We start from the raw sequence: 18,267 nt of genomic DNA, 5'->3' as shown, positions 1-18,267 counted from the left end.
TAATTTTGCTTTGAGCTCAGAGTGTCATTACAGTTTTATTATGTGAGGCTCTCTGAGCAGAGGTACTGAAGCTCCGCTCTCTTAAAGTGTTTTCATTTTGAGACGCGAGCGTGATGGGAAGTGTCTCCCCTGTTTTCTTTATCCCTTCTCTCTCAGGCTTAGATGCCAGTTTTTCCAGCGTTCGCCATTGTGGGAGCGGATTGATATTTACAATGAGCCTTTGCGCTGGTCCGAACAAAAGAGTTTTCTGATGCATATTAGAGAAGAGGGAGCTGGTGCGGGTCTTTTGAGGTTCCTCTGTGTCTCTGAATAATAGGGCGGCTGTACAGTCATTACCGCACCGCTCGCTGCCGTGCCGGTTTAAACGGCGGATCTACCTTGTTTGTGTTGAAATCAGGCCGCGGCGAAACCGATGCCAATGTTGTGGCCTTGGATTGAGCCGCGGAGGAACGGCTCGTCCTCGAACTCCATAGTTAAATGTGACGTTATTGTTTGTATGTTCACAAAGCTCAGGACAAGTTTATTTTTCTTGTCCCTGTGCCGAGGGTGACCAGAGGATGTTTGGCCCGTTTTAGAGTTTCTCATCACTAAGTAATCTTGCTCACTTGGACAATTATCAGATTTTGTAGGTGTCGATTGTAAATATGGCATCAGCCAAGTGGAAAGTGAATAAACAATGTTTGGTATTTAATTTATATTATTTTATTATTAATTTTATTGTTTAGTTTGAATTAATATTCTAAAAAATGATTTGATGCATTTGTGTAAACCATAATGTGGCCGCAACAAATGAAATTACAAAATTGAAAATAGCGCCACCTCATTCTTCAATTGTGACCCTTTTCACATTTGGCCAGTGAGATCCGATAATCCCCCATCAATATATCCAGGAGTACAGGGCTACCGGGACCTTCCCCTGAGCTTCATGTGGAGAGTTAGTAAGAGAGCTGCTGTGAGCTTATGAAAGACTGATGCCTTTTCACACGTCTCCTCATCTTTCTTTTAACACGCTCTCCGAGGCGGCCCGGTAAACGTACATCTGCTCCCAGCAGCACCGCCACCATCTGACAAACCTCAGAGTGCAGACACATAATGCAGCCACGATTGATCGCCTGCGCGCACACACACACACACACACACTGAGCCCTGCGGTGGATAGCCACTAACAGATGGTTATGTCAGCAGGTTTCAGAGTTACCAACACGGTTTTTTCCACCCTCTAGTTTTTTCTATCTTTCTCTTTTTCTCTCTAGTTTATCCGCATCCTTCCTGATTATGATAATGTGGACCTTTTGATGCTCCGGGAGTGATATTCAGGAAAAATCTGATCTTTAATATTCCAATAACTTCAAGTGATATATAAGCCAGTTTAGGGTCGGCTAGTTTGATGGCATAAACTGAGCACAAATTTAGAAGTGGAATTTAGCTGTGCGTTATTTACACATGAGAGCGACAAAGCATGCACAAACCTGGGGGAAGCCTGCAGACAGGTTGATGTGAGGAGAAAATGTTCTTATAATGAATTTATCGATTTATGATTGCAAAGCAATGCCGTAATTTAGATTTAAAGCTGGATAGTTTCATAACATTTTACTGTTTAAATCCGTATGCATTACCGAGAGTGTTATGTTTTAAAGGGGTCAAATGGGGCGAACGCGTGTTTTATGTGTCTTTGGTGTGTTATGAGGTGCATGTATTAGACATTTTGTTGGAACAAAAGATGCATTCTATCTAAAAGCGAATGCTCACCCAGACCTTCCTGAAACGCCTCGTGTAACCACACCCCCACAAATCATCGTCAGTTCGTGGTATGAGTTGACTAAGACCGCCCTAATGTTTATTCAAGTAAGGTGGGCGTACCTGTCAGTACAATTGCTTTGGAACCTGATGTTCCAAATATGGTAAGAAGCATAACATTTCCGTCACACGCTTGCAGTATTCAACCAATCACTACGCACTGGTAACTGGCCAATCATAGCACACCTCGCTTTAAAGAGCAATGAGTTTTTTTTTAATCTGTGCGTTTCAGAGAGGCTGGGCAAAGTGGAGATGCAAACTTGCACGGTATGTGGAAAATACAGCGTTCTTGAACCTTGAATCGTGTATATGCATTGCATTACATTTGAAACAAACGATAATATTCGGTTTATCCGTGTCATATCACCCCTTTCAATTTATGTCCCCGTCTGGCGGAAACCTTGTATTTCCAAAACCGCTACTGATTGGGAAATAAAAATACAAGAAACAAAAACCCTTTTAAATATTGAATCAGTCAAACAAACAGTTTGTTACTTTTCATTGGATTCATTGGAGTTCATATGTAAAATGCACAGACAAACATAAAGGGTAACCAATAGTTATCAAATTTGGAGATACAGGGAATGTCACAATCATTATCGACACTGTGTTAATTCTACACATATCATGAAATCAAAATATTTGAGTACCTGTTTAAAGTTTCATCTTAAGACAGAACAAGCAAATGTTCCTACTATGGTAGTCAATGGTGGCCAAGAACTGTTTGGTTACAAGCATTCTTCCAAATATCTTTCTCTGTGTTTATCAGAACAATGACATTCATACAGATTTGGAACAACTTGAGGGTAAATGAAGACATATTTTTCATTTTTGGGTAAACTGTTCCTTTAAGAGGCACAATGGTAAAAATCTCTCTCTCTCTCTCTCTCTCTCTCTCTCCCTCACTCTCATTTTTTTGTTTTATTTAAAAATAGCTTTTGTAGATTCTGTGATACTGTCAATATCGTGAATTCTTTTGGCCATCATAAATGTGTTGTGAAAATCTGATATTGTGTCATCCGTAATATGTAGTTTTCACCCAACAGCAACAATTTAATTTGAGTTTGATTTTCACTGTGGTTGTGTTGAAACAGATGACGGTTCGGACCCAAGCTCTGGACGAGACACTCCAGCCAGCGGCTCATCCAGACAGGGTGCAGGAGACAACGATGACAACAAGAAGGACAAGAAGAAGAAGGACAAAGGAAAGAAGAAAGACAAGTTGAAAAGCAAAGGAAAAGAGAAGAAGAAAACAGACGAGGCCAATGATGAACTGGATAAGAAGACCAAGAAGAAAGGTTTTGGATTGCTAAGGCAAGAACCAGGTTTTGTCTGTTTCACACCTATTCCATATCTGACTTTCTTAAAGGAGTAGTTCACTAAAATATAAAATTGCATGATAATTCACTCACTCACATGTCGTACAAGACCACCTGTGTGTTTATTTCTTTTGTCGAAAACAAATTGGAGCTTTTGAGAGAAAGCCTTCCAGGGTTATTATCCATATAATGCATTAAACGGGGTGCTGTTGGTTAAGGTTCAAACCTTAGTTTCATCGCAGCTTCAAAAGGCACGAAGTAACACCAGCAGTATTTTCTAGCAAAACGATTGGTCATATTCCAAGAAGTCAAAAAATCATATACTTTTTAAAGATAAATACATGGCTTGCTCTGCCTTGGACGTCTTCCAGGATCCACGTCCACGACTTTCGTAGTACGCAATCCCGTTGGAAAGGTCACGCGTGACATAGATTTCAAAAGATTTGAACATCCCTGATATGCACACGAACAGACCATTTTAAACAATAGTCTTGCACAAAGACATATAACGTGTCATTCAACATCCAAAAACTTTTGAATGGTCTTCTTTCTCCACACTCGTGAACACTGGGTCAGAACTTCCTCTACGTCACACGTGACCTTTCCAACGTGATTTCAGAGTATTTGAAGTCGTAGATGTACTACATGTAGACATATGACATGAGTGGCTGAGTGAATTATCATGACATTTTTATTTTCAAGTGAACTACTTATTTAAAGTGATAGTCCACCTAAAAACTAATGTGGCCTAGGGCTGGGCGATACATATCGCAATTCACGCTAATTATACATGTCTAAACCGATTCTGAAATCGATTTGATGTTTTATGCACAGCTCTTCCGTGAACTATGGCTGTAGGAAGTACTGCCGTCTGCTCGATCTAAAATCACTACGAGATTGAATCGTTTATAACGTGTATTTGAAAAAGCAACACTGGTCTGTCATCATTACTATAAATCAACTTTAGGATCATGAAAATACCTGAAAAGGTTTGAAGAACAGCGATAGAATAGAACCACGGGCATTTCCTGGAACTAATTGTTCTTCTTCTGTTTCCCATATTCGGAGTTTCAGCACAAGAGCGCCCTCTGGCTTTTGGATGTGGTGGCATTTAATCTTAAGTCATTGAGAAACTGTGTGAACAAGAATCGTACAATGTAACGCCCAGCCTTAAAATGGTCATCCTTTACTCACCCTCGTTTTTATGTGCCATGCAGCACAAAAAGGTCATTCTATTCACCTCTTATTTTGTATATTATAGAAATGAACATGTCCCGGGGCTGTCCAGCTCCAAAAAGCAAATTAAATGTGCTTCTTGAAACTCGTGTTCTACATTCCAAGTCTCCAAGTTTCATTAGGTCCAAGTAAAATATAGTGCACCATTTTTCTGTCATATATAATACGAAAAAATGACCAGGACGATGTTCAGAAGTTTGCTTCATATTCCATGAACAAGAGAACATCGGTTCTGAAACAACATGCGAGTAAATATTACATTTAGACTTTTTGGGGTTCCTGTTCCTTTAAGGCAGTAGGTGGTTTGATGAGATTCTTGCACGCACGCATGAAAAGGTCAGGATGGATGACTGTTGATCTGACACACATGCTAAGTTGTGATGTATGGTTGCCAGGCGGTCAAAGTCATGTGACGGAATCTTGGCCGAGCTTCCGCGTGAATGCTTTTCTGGCTCACGCTTGCAGCTGGAGGTGTTTCTCCCCGCTCGCGTGTGTTACTGACTTCGGCCGCTGGTAAACGGAGGAGTCATTCCAAGCTCCATATGGCGCGGTGTCTCTGCGTCACAGTGCTTAATCTCCCTTTCCTTCACACCGTGCCAGGCCTCATTTGCATCACGCTGGCCACCTGTGCCACCCCTGCCCATCTGCCCGCCGATCGGCCTGCCGTCCGGCACTGGCTCGGGCACCGGCAAGACCAAGCGCTCGAGTCCATCACAGTGGAGTACGACCCGCATGAGCGAGTCTACAAATCAGAGCATGGGCGCCCCGGCAGGCTCCACCTAACGGGCAATTAGCTCTATAATTGTTTTAATTTGGATGACTGCCGAGGAAACTAAAAAGCGCACCATGACGCTTTAGAGCACGCTGAACCAGCAGAGAGAGAGAAATAGAAACAGCGGAAAGAGGAAAACAGCCGCAGAACACTCTTCAGTCGACGTCTTTTTCAAGGTGAACGTCTCTGAACATTTACAAAGTGACGGTTGCTTCCGTTTATACGACTCCTTTAGACCCCGCTTGATCCCCCTCATGTGCCAACGTGCCCGCCACGGCCAACTCTCCTCCCACACCACTGCAATCGTCCTAACGTGCACTGTTGTTCTGAGGAGATAAGTGTTTTTGTGCTGGCATGGCATTGTTACAGAACGCACGGTTGTTTTATTTATTTATTTTTGGCAGGCCCGGGGATTAGAGATGTTGTGTCGGACGTGCGGTGATGGTGCGTGTCAGCGAAGGCCTGTGGAATCTGACATAGATTTCGCTCAAAGCTGACGTAAAGCGGCCCCTTTTGACGCAAGATTGCCCCGTCATCTTACACGGGCCAAATATCAGTGGATTAAATGGACTGAAAAGAGGTTGATAGAAAACTAAACTCTCCATAAGTCACTGTCTGGCATTTCGGACAAAGTTTTTGAAGGCGTTGTGAAGTGCGAGCGTTCCGAGGACTGATGGGGCTGTGGTTGTTGTGACCTTGATCTCAAGTTTGTGTGTCTGCATGAACCCACACCATTGGCTGTTTTGTTAGAATATCAACAACAAGGGGTTTAAATGAATATCACAAGATAATGTTAAAAGAACAAAAAAACATCTTTATATACTTCCTGAAGCAATCGACTCATTGCACCTGTTTCTGTTTGCTCGTATTTTGCCCGTATCCAGGGATCTGACATCATGTAGATCAATGGGAGGCTATTGACCGCTCTTTTTCAATTAGCATTATGTGTGTTTGTGATGTCTGACCTCCGAGGTTAAGAGCAGGTGAAGTACAGACCCCATGAGGATCATGACCTCCTGACTCACCGACTGTAAATCAGACAGAACGTCTTCCTGTGCTTGAGTTGTTAATGCTTTTACTGAAAAAAGTGACCTTTATGTGATAAATACACAATGTGAAAATTGTGTTATTTAGAGTTGTGACTATCTAAGGACGGTTTGTGACAGTGACCACGTTATTAATAAAAATAAACCATACAATCAGCAGTATGCGTTGTGTTCTACAGTATATAACAGGTTTCTTTCGGATCGCCTTCTGTGAGGAAAGTAAGTTGCCATTATTATATTTTTGCTTGAGATTTCTCTTTCAGCTGTTAAATTTAATTCTCAGTTTTTGTAGGTGTTTGATTATAGATCATGCAAGCACCAATCGTGTTTAGGCATCACTCATGCAACTTTTTAAATCATTTTTACGTAACATAAAATCAAATGTAATTTTAAACATTCAGTTTTTATAGTCTTTTGTGCTCCATGGAAGAAAACAACAGCATACTAGTTTGGACTAACAATTTTTAGGTGAACTGGTCTCTTGTGTCTGTTGCTGGTCTGCTTGCCACCCGACAGGTTCATGCGATTGAATGTCAGCCATCTTGTCCACTTCCATTTTCTTTGTGTACCATTCAGGCTGCTCGGGTACCACTTTGGTTCTCCAAACCCGCTCTGTGTCCGATGTTGGACATGAATCACTAAGCCATTGTGTAGAACCAATAGACATCGTCACATCTCTTGGACTCCACGTTGTTTTCTCACAGCATTTTTTTGCCCTGTAAAATCTTAGCTGGCTAGTATAGATGGCTTTCTTTTCCTTGCCAGGCTCAGTTTCACTGATATTGGCCACTACTTAGTCCCCAGTGGGAGTCACTGGCCAGTGTCCATTCTGCTGAGAGTGGCCATGTCAGTCTGTTGGTCGCTGTGTGTGTGGGTCACGGCAGTTCTGTGATTCTGGGACATTAAGCGGCCCTGCAGCTCACTGATAAATAGATGACAAAGAGAAGAATCAACCTTAGATGTCATACTGTCTCCAGACGGTTCTTAGGATTCAAATGCCACGCTTATAGCTTCCCCTTGCTTTTGAAATCTCATAAAAGGTTAGCCAGTCATATAAAACGCTATTATTTTTTTAAACATCTCCTATTTGATTCCTAAGATGTTACATTATTTTGTAAAATTGTTTTTGAAATGACTTGATGTGTGGACTAAATAATAGAAGTGAACTTAAAAAGCTGTTTACTAAAATCGCTTTATATCTAGATCTAATATTTAGTATTCCTGTTTCATTTGTATTTGTGTCGCACACAATACTCTATATTGGTAGTGTGTTCGAGGGTAGTGTGTTTGTATTTGATATCTTTTTGTATTGGTGTTGACAGGCTTTTAGTAGGCACTGCATGGGCTCTGGGTAGAACATGTGTTCTATTACTATTACAGGTAATGGTCATGTTATTGCTGTGTGTGTGAAAATAAGCAGGACATGCTTTATAGTCTGTTAGAGAACTTACTGTGATGTGAGAGGGGAAGCTATAGTGTGTAACATACTTTCATTAGCTTGTGTCGTATTTGTCTTTGGTTCTTTTTTAGGTGATAACGTGTGTAAACTCATATGTGTTCGTGTGTGCATGCTGAGAGACACATCTCTGAAGGTAAAGTATTGTTATAGTGTGTATGTGTGACAGAGATGGAGTAGCTCTATGGAGGGTAAGGTTTAGCCCTAGGTGGAGGATGGGACCCATTAGGATGTTTTACATCTTGCAGACAGATGGAAGCCTATGTGGACAGCTAACCCCCCCACACATACACACACACGCACCATTAACAACATCTTTAACAACATGGATTACACTTCTTCACATGCACAATCCTGCAAACCTGCAATGCATGAAGGGAACACACAATTAAAGCAATGGGCTATTTTCCATTGTGTATATAGTAACACCCTTAAAGGGATAGTTCACCCAAAATTAAAATGATGTCATCATTTACTCACCTTTAAGTTGTTTCAAGTCTGTATAAATGTATTTGTTCTGTTGAACACAAAAGAAGATATTTTGAAGAATGCAGGAGAGCAAACAATTCTGCGGCACTTTTGTCTACCATTGTCATTTTTCCTACTATGGTTAGCAATCTGTCTGGATATAAGAATTCTTCCAAATATCTTTCTCTGTGTTGATCAGAACAAAGAAATGTGTACATATTTGGATCAACTCAGAAGTGAGTAAATGATGACAGACTTTTAATTTTTAGGTGAATTATCCCTTTAAGTGTGTATTTCGCCTACTTCCCTAAAGTATAATGCATGTTATGTAGCAGAAAACAGTATGAGAGAGATTTTTGGCTGTTCTACTTTATTTCTCAGTGTGCAACAGTTAATATGTATTAACTGTAGTTAATATTATTCGAAAGACATCACAATGCATTATAATGAGCATAACAAGGCATAATAATTACATTAAAGCACTTTAATAATGCATTATGCATACATGCTTAAAGCAAAGTGTTACTATTTTTTAAATAAAAAAATATGAATAGTTAATAAATTATATTGATAAAATTTTATTTATTAGTGCTTTCGAATTGATTAATCATGAAAAATGTAGGCTTTATGAAGCAGTGCATAATTTTGTTTAGTCTCTGGTGTAAAAAGGTCGGATTAGCAATAAAAAAAAAACTTTTTTCAAAAGTGAGTTCAAAGTGTCTTATATTTTATTTTATTTTACTGGTAGTCCACTGAATAATTTAGGGTATAATATGTCAAATTTTACAGATTATTTTGCTATCATCATTTACATACATGAACTACAGTGTCCTGTAGCCACTACAAAAAAAATGGCAGAAATGATGTCTGGTGTCTGAATAATTTTTGTTTTGACTGTATATACACACTTCCAAAATGGATGTGTTAATGGTGGGCCGTTAATCTATTCTCAAAGTTGGGTTGGGAGCTGGGTCTATACTACGCAAGCTATGATGACTTTCACCTTGATATTTTAGCGCGGATGTATACCTAGCTGAATTGCACTGTACCGGCGAGAACGAGATTTTTCAACTCTCAATTTGCTTCATTCGTGCGATTCGCGCCGCAAGTAGGTCTATCGCGTCTTTGCATTGACTTAACATGTAAATCACTCGCGCTTGACGCGCCATTCGCGTTTGGTCTGAACACAACATAACGTTACTGTGAAATTACCGCATCAAACGTGACGTGTAACATGCGCCACCTGGCTTGAGAAACCCGTTCTCAAAGACTTACTTTTAGTCATTATTTGGGTAGCACACATATTCTGAATGCCTTCGGCAGAATTCAAATGAGCCATTTTAATCTAGATTAATCTAGATTTTAAAAAAATAATCTATGCCCACCACTAGTTAATAGTATCAAAATGTTTGTGTTGAGCTGTTTAACACATTATTTGTTGATTTGTGTAAAATAAATGAAAGGGACAACACAAATTTGTTAAAAGAAACACAAAAATGTGATGGTTCTCAAACTATTTTGCAGTAAGGCCCCCTTTGCATTGCTTTGCGCACCCCCACATAGAGACTTGTATCATAAATTTAGAATTTTATTCAAACAAAAACTGTATTCAATAATACAATGCTGGAACACCAATTCTTTTGGTCGGAGGTCTTATTTTTTCTGATGTTTGATTGTGTAAAATCTATGATAAATGTCTATATTTCATAAAATGCCACACAATCTGTGGCCCCCTGAATCCTTGGGGCCCCCAGTTTAAAAACCACCAGCATAAATAACACAAAGATGTGTTCCTTAACTGAGCAGAATATGTGATGTTTTAAGAGTGTGTATACTGTATGTTTGTTGATTTATATTAACATAAAACACAGCACACACATTATATAAACTAACATTCATTTTGGAATTGATTGATTGCGAATTAAGTTAAAAGAATTCGTAAAGTAGGTCCATCACATAATTTAGTATATACTGTCATAGTATGCGATTTCGGACGCAATGACAGAAAACCTGAAGATCTGTGTTTAAAAAGCCTTGCTGTAAATATGGCATCCCGTGACTTCGCTTTGAGAACAACCCACATTTTTCAAACCTTTGAACCTTAATCTTAACACGCATATTAAGCCATTTCGCAAACATCAGTGAAACTACACGATGCTAAAGACTTCCAGATTTCTTTGTGATAGACCTTTTATCTGATCTGCGCTGCCACGTTTTATCAGAAATGAAATATGACATAATTAACCTTAATCTGGAGCAATTCAGCAAAATTGCAGTTCCTCAAAGCTTCTTGGCACACATTTAAAACTGCGACCAAACATACGACCGTCTCCCATTAAAGGGTAGGAATGTGGTTTTAAGCTTTCCCTTGTAAGGTAACAGATGTCCAATGTGTCGTGTAGGTCAGTCGTGTTTGATAAATAGTTTGGAAGGCAGTGCTCTATGGAAATGTCGTGTGAGCTGCAAACCGTGAGAAGTGAAGGATGTTGATGGATTCAAGGGTTGGTATGACAATTTGTGTGAGAGAAAGTTGTTGTCGTGTGTGTAATGATAGCGCTGTTCTCCCAGCTGATGTTTATGTAAAGGAGATCAGTGAGAACAAATGTTCTGTTCTCTTCTGGCACCATTAACAGCGACTGGAGCGTCTCCGTCCTGTCACCAGCTGTCATCTCTTCTGCCTCTGTCTTCTCCTTCTCTTCCTTGACATGTTTGCCTTCCCGCAAACTCAACCATATTTGTCACGATAGTTGCTCTTTTAAGGACGATTATCAGCTCTTTTACAACCAAAAAGTTCATCTTGGATTTTTTTATCAAAGGCTGTATGGGATATCACAGCTTGAAGGGATACTCCACCCAAAAATGAACATTCTTTCATCATTTACTCCCCCTCAAGTTGATACAGACCTGTAAACATTTCTTTGTTCTGTTGAACACAAAGAAAGATATTTGGAAGAATGTTAGCAGATTACTATGGTAGTCAATGGTATCCCAGAGATGTCAGTTGCTAACATTCTTCCAAATATCTTTCTTTGTGTTCATCCGAACAAAGACATTTAATCAGGTTTGGAACAACTTGAGGGGAAGTAAATGATGATGATGATGATGATGATGAAAGAAGGTCACATGACTTTGAAACGACACAAGAATTTGTAAATAATGACAAAAACATTTTTTTGGATGAACTGTTCCATTTACTGGACTATGTTTAAATCAATGTTGTGTTGGACTGGAACTTCAGTACATGTGTGTATATGCATGTTTGCACTTGTGTACATATACTTGAGTGTTTATGCATCTACTTAAATGTGTGTGTGAGAAAGAAAGCACTAGCGTGTGACCCTTAGTGTGTGTGTGCTAATGGCCTCTAAAAGCCTCTGCAGCAAGTGTCAGAATCACAGATGGTGCAACTTACCTCGTCCCTCCCTCACAGACCTGCTGACAGAGCAACAGCTCCCTTTTTCCCTCATCCCTCTCTCGCTCTCTCGCTTTTACTCAATTAACACATTTTCTAATGTTTCCTGCTGTGTATTTGTTTGTTTGAAGTCAACAAGAAAGTCTGACACTCATCAGCAAAATCCTTAACATCCATTGGGTGGGAAGCAAGACAAGAAAACAAAACTAGACATACTGTATATTTTGGTTATACGCTTTACTTGCGTCACAGCTTTGGTGGTATTTTGGAAAGGGACATTCCCCTTCTCGAAACGATTTGATTGGACAAAAATCTAAGATTTGCAATATTAATCTTCAATATTTTTTTGCTGTTTTGGGGAGGGACATTCTAGGACAGCGTTTTATTGGACAAAAATCTAAGATTTGCAATATTAGTCTTCAATATTTATGGCTGTTTTCGGGGAGGGACATTCTAGAAAAGCATCTGATTGGACAAAAATCTAAGATTTGCAATATTAATCTTCAATATTTTTGGCTGTTTTTGGGGAGGGACATTCTATAAAAACGTTTGATTGGACAAAAATCTAAGATTTGCAATATTAGTCTTCAATATTTTTGGCTGTTTTTGGGGAGGGACATTCTAGTAAAGCATTTGATTGGTCATCAATATTTTTGGCCGTTTTTTGGGGGGGGAAGCATTTTGATTGGACAAAAATCTAAAATGAGCATTGTTAGTCATAAATATTTTTTATGACTCTCTAGTTTTTGGGAGAGTGACATTCTATAAAAACATTGGATTGGACAAAAATCTAACAAGTGCAATATGAGTCAAAAATAGTTTTAGTCTTTTTTTCAAAACCATTTATCTGGTTTATTAATACACTAGCATAAAGATTGCCTGAAATCTTTCATACATTTAAATGTTATAAAAGTACATACTCGTATGCTGTTCAAAATAAAGACTTTAAAGTACTATAAATTATGAAAATGTAATGCCATTTTATACATTTTAATGCCATAAAATGAATATATTTGTAAGTGTGACTGGTGTCTTAGAGTGTCCAAATACTTTTCTTTATCATGACGTCTAGAATTCAAATGGAGGACCAGCTTCCTTCACCCAAATCCCACCTTGACTCAGTACCAGACACACAAAACCAGCCCCTTGTCAGTCATCCATTGAAACAGCCTCCACTCCGGCGCCCACCTCACCTTTACGAGTACAGTGATCTGAAGATAGGTTTATTTCTTAGAAAGGTTATGGTCTTCTCAGTCTTCAGTTCTCCATGGTAACGGTTATCACCAGGTGGCTCATGTGTGCGGTTCGAGCCGAGGCATACAGTAGCTAACCCACCTTTTCTGTTCTCTCCGCATCTCCATATGAATCACTGAAAGACCACTTTAATGGAAGTTCAATAATCTCGCCTTTGATTCCCAAGATGCAATGTCCCGATTAAGATGATTGGATGAATAGAAAATGGCATGAATGTGTGATTGGCTCCATGTGTCCCGCCGCTGAATTCATTTCATTTTATTGTTCGTCAGTAGCACCTCTGTGCTAAGGCTCTTGTTCCATCTTATCCTCTTTTTCATTACGGCTCTGTTCCTGCTTTTGATTACATTAAAGAGCGGAGATGTGGCAGGTTGCTTGTCTCTGAAAGGTAACAATCATCAGGGAGAACATGGCGGATATGAATAGAAGCTGTTAGATACTATAGGAGCGGTAAGATCTTCTTGAAAAGTCCTGTTTTTCTTTCTGGAAATTGTTAAATGACTGTAGACAGTGGGTATTGTGTGATGTATGGTCTGACATTGAATTGTTATACGTTTGGTCGTTCCTTGGATGTAATGTGCTACGATGGGAGTCCCAATTTCTTGAATGTTGAGAATTGAATCTCATTAGTTCTTGCATGTCTTATGACCAAGTTGTTATCTACATGCATCAAGATATGACGACTAGTCAAATGATAAGTGAGATAAAATGAGATTCAACGTCATTGATGATACGAGACCCTTTAAAGGTATACACTAGCTAAAAATGAAAATGTTGTCAACATTTACTCCCCCTCAAGTTCCAAGCCTGTATACAATTCTTGCTTCTGATATCCACAAAGAAAAATATTTGGAATAATGTAAGCAACTGGCATTTCCGGGACATCATTGTACACAACAGTAGGAAAAAATATCCTATCTTATTTTTGTTCTCTTGAACACGAAATGAGATATTTTGAAGAATGTAGGAAAGCAAAGTGTTCTAGGGCAACTTAATCTAAATATATTTCTTTGTGTTCATCAGGACGAATAAATGTACACATGTTTGGAACATCTTGAGGGTGAGTAAATGATGACAGAATTGTCATTTTTGGTTGGAGTAGACCTTTAAGACCGCTCTTCGCATTGTCTGAATTGCATTCTGACACATTTCAGAATTAAACACTACACGTAACCGAGCTTGCCTCACTGGAAGTGTGTATGTTTAAGTACTTGTGTAGAGTATGTGTCAGAGCTAAGTGTAATATGAGGGTGGGAAGTCAAGTGTAGAAAATAGCCCTTTTTGGTTCTTCATATTTTCCTGTTGTACTTCATTTCCAGTTGCAAGCAAAAAAGCTGTAAATTGCTTTCTTCTCATATTCTCTAAAGCTCTCTCTCTCTCTCTCTCTCTCTCTCACTCGCTGTCTGTCATAGGAATGATGTGCAGCACGTAGACGGTTTGTGATATATATCATTTATATATTTACAGCCCTTGTGGAGCCATTGATCAGAATTCAATTCAGACCTGTTGAGTTGAGAGTAAATAAAGCATGTGTTCATGCTCGCTGTCCCCACCCGCTGTACACATACACACAGTCCTACAGACTCCACTGCAACACAACACTTCATGATACCACAAACTCTGTCAGGACCAGCCTTTATTTGATAACATCACACTCATTTATGTGAGGATGGACCCGGGACTCAGTTTCTATAATGTGTGCGCTGTACAGACTGTTTTATAGGCTCCAAACTGCACTTGTCGTTTCTTGTTATTCCTGCGAATTTCAATGTTGTTAGGCAGAAAATAGTTTACTTGTTGGTGCTGGATCAATCTTAACTCGGTAGACATCATGAGCTAGAAAAGATTTTCAGAAATGTGCACTTGTTTTCTTCTTTGACATTTCTTTACATCATCAGTCAGAGCTGCGTTAAATTGTAATATTAGGGCCTAAATTGGACCTCTCTAGATGTGTCTGACATCCTACTTGTAAACAACATCCAGTATTACTTACTGTCAGGAAATTAAAAGCTCAGTGAGGATAAGCACATAAAGGAGGAGTTCGCTTTCAAAAATAATTTTCATGATAATTTACTCACCTCCATGTCATCCAAGATATATATTTTTTTCTTTAATCTAAAAGAAATTAAGGTCAAGTGCGATCTTTTCAATGTAATTACGTATTATGTGAAGTCATGAACGTGAATCGCAGAACAGAGCATGGCGAAATACAATTTACGTTAATAAAGCATATACTTTTTTTTTTCACTAGATAAGACCTTTATTCATTGTCTGGTATGGTTTAAAGCCCTTTGAAGCTGCACTGAAACTGTCATTTTGACCTTCAACCATTTGGAGTCCATTGAAGTCCACTATATGGAGAAACATCCTGTAATGTTTCATCAAAAACCTTAATTTCTTTTCGACTAAAGAAACAAATACATAAACATCTTGGATGACATGGGGGTGAGTAAATTATCATGAACATTTATTTATAAAGTGAACTATTCCTTTAATGTCCTTTAAGATATCTGAAAGCCTTAGTCCTTATGGTTTCTGCTTTGTGGTAAATGCAGATAAAATCATGGAATCTGGGTATAAAAGCAGAATTTGCTGTATAACACGGAATGGCACGGAATCGGGCAAATGTATTATTTCTTAACCAGAAAGTAGCTCTGAACCTCTTACAAAATTCAAATTGTTATATGAATAACGTCACAAATTGAAGCTTTACGATTTTAGTTAGAGGTGTAAGTTAATAGACACGAGAATCTGAAATCAAAAGTGTTTTTCGCACCAAACATACCTTCATATTTTTTATATAGTTTGTAAGTGAATACTATTGTGTACTGAAGTTTTTGTTGGAAAATATATTACCACTGCATAGTTATAGACGGAAAACGCACAATCCAGAAAAGTTTAAATGGAAAAAAATGGAATTTGGGAAAGAATCGAACGTAATTTAGGAAAAATAAGAGGCTCGGATAAACGTCATGATATGGATAAAAAGTCAATCCCAGCTTCCGTTTCATGATGACTTTAAAAATCTGTATCTATACCTCCAGAAATCTCTTCTTACTCGGAGGGTGGAACTCCTTTTAGTCAGATAAAATGAGAGACTAGACGTCTCAGGTGTTTCCGTTTTCCGTATAAACAGTAAAGATGGATTTCCTGTGTTTAACCCTTACAGAACGAGTATCTGAGCTCCTTTCATTCATCTCTTAAAATCATCTTATTTTTCATGTTTAAAGTACAGACCAACAGGAACTACATGAGTTGTACATCTGCGGAGGTCAACGGTCACACAGGGACTAATGATATATCGGTCTCAGTTTGGCCATTTCACTGTGTTACTTCAAAACAAGATAATGGAGCCAATAAAAATATGGAGGTCAGGTACCTCACATGCCTTATAGACTTACTAAATCAAAAAGTTGGAGAGTAACAAGGTTTTTGAGACATCTATTAGCAAAATCTAATTTCATAATATTATTTTGCTTCTTTTCTACCATACACTTTGTGATTTACGAAGCAGATCGCCATTAAGGGCAATATAGAAAAGGTTGTAGACATTTCATAAATCCGAGCTCTAGCAAAATGGCTTTCATGTGTGGTGTTGCTGTTTTTTCAGTCTCTGAAGGCAGTGGGTTTTCTTTGCTTGTTTTAATGGCTGTGGAAAGTGGGATGATTATAGCTGGGGATGATGGTGTAATTTCTGCCATTACGGTGCTCTGTGGGTAAAGCTAATGATCTGCACGGCGAGCGCTAATGAACACGACAGATTACTGTTGGGCCATGTGTATGATTAGACCTCACAGGTTTTACCTTCACCTACACCATGTATTAGGCCTATGGCACTGACCATATGCTCAGAGTCTGGAGAGAGGACTTGAAGCATTATGATTGTTCTGAAACGCATCTCACCGTCATAAAGGGGTTGTTGCTTTGTGTACTGTATCGCAGTTTCTTATTATATGCCAAAGCTGTGCAGAAAATCTTTTTTTACTGGACATCACTCAGGCAAAGGAAAGCCACGTATTCAGATTAATTCAAGATTTATCTATCTATTCACAATTTCTAATTTTATTCACGTGGGGTAAAATGTAAATTCAGAGGAAATTGAAAGTATCACATGAATACATTGTAAAAACAGTCATTTTCCAACGACTGGGGTGCCAGAAAAAGCCTGCATATAATAAACATAGCTCCATGTTACTTTACACATGACGTGTACATTTTTAGAGACAGTTAAATTCAATAAATGTACGTATTTTAACATTGTATTTTAGCTGATATAATGTGTTAACCTTACAGATCTTAGACCTTTTTGTTATTTTGGACAGACATATGTTAATGTTTTGAGTTTTAGCTAAGGTTGATCGTAGTATATTAAAGTTTTAACAATAATTGCATGAAGACGACTGTTCACAAATATTATTGTGCCTTGTATGTCCAAAATATTTAAGATGCCCTACTAATATCTATTGGTGCACCTATACCTTTTTTTAAAGACGGAGTATGAGTACCGATATTCTTTTTCTAGTACTCACTGATACCGAGGCCTGTACCTTTACACAGTACAGTGAGACTAATAAAAATAGAATAGAAGTGCTTTTCACAAACTTTGAAAGCAAATTTCACAACAATTTTCTGTTAGTTATGTCACATGAGGTATCGGTCTTTTGGTATCGGTATCAGGAGCTTGGGACCAGGCCCGGTATCGGTGCATCACATCCAACATGTCATACGTTTTAGGTAATTATTTTTAACAAACACTGTTGTCAAAGTTTTCATTTTTCATTGACTAAATATTTGCTAAAAATATGAATAGTCACCAACAGAAATGATTAAGAGTGCGTGCTCATATGATAAGATAAAATTGGTTTATAATGTGTTAATTCACTCGTACACAGGGGCGGCGTTTGCGTATGGCAGAGTATAGCAGCACACCCCAGCATTCAGACAAAACGGTGGAAACAGCGTGAGCATAATGATGCTCATTAAAGATACTCAAATTATTTTAGACTGCTGTTTATTCCTTGCATGGTCTTCGGAAGCATGTGTATTTTATAGTGTGAAAACCACACTCACTCACCGACAGCGTCAAGCGTCGAGATGCGTGGCTAGTCATTTTGACACTATCGCAATGCAGATTCAAAACCACCTTTCGATTGTCTACATGTTCTCATCACGTTTTAAATCATGCAGGCATTCATTTTTCACAAAATGAAGAGACTATTGAAAATATGCCAGGTGTTTAATAATAAAGTGTATGTTAAGGTAAGGTGGTAGTGAGGTCTTTAATGTAGACATATGTCAATAAATTGGCAATTATTATTTTAACAATCTCATCTGCCTAAGCCAGATGTATAAATATTGCAAGATGAATAATACAAATAATTTGTTCCGTTATCTGTGCAAAAAATAATGTGCTACATGTGCCAGTGTTCATTGCACTAAATATCTGCGCGTCTTTTTGGATTACCTGTTTTTCATGTGGATGTCACGGATTTTGCACTGCTTCAACC

The 18,267-nt window shown here is 38.6% G+C and overlaps 1 protein-coding gene across 4 annotated transcripts in view; it reads left to right on the top strand.

Moving 5' to 3' along the window:
* Positions 1-18,267, top strand: part of pard3bb (par-3 family cell polarity regulator beta b) — a 303,484-nt gene that overhangs the window by 187,417 nt on the left and 97,800 nt on the right. For all 4 annotated transcript variants that reach the window (XM_056755104.1, XM_056755105.1, XM_056755103.1 and 1 more), the window contains one exon: positions 2,892-3,111. In XM_056755104.1, coding sequence (XP_056611082.1) covers positions 2,892-3,111 — 220 coding nt within the window. The remainder of the gene's footprint in view (positions 1-2,891; positions 3,112-18,267) is intronic.

Source organism: Triplophysa dalaica, chromosome 8, assembly GCF_015846415.1.
Source record: "Triplophysa dalaica isolate WHDGS20190420 chromosome 8, ASM1584641v1, whole genome shotgun sequence".
Lineage (NCBI taxonomy): Eukaryota > Metazoa > Chordata > Actinopteri > Cypriniformes > Nemacheilidae > Triplophysa > Triplophysa dalaica.
The sequence above is the reverse complement of the archived record's forward strand: the minus strand, read 5'-3'. Positions and strand labels throughout refer to the sequence as shown.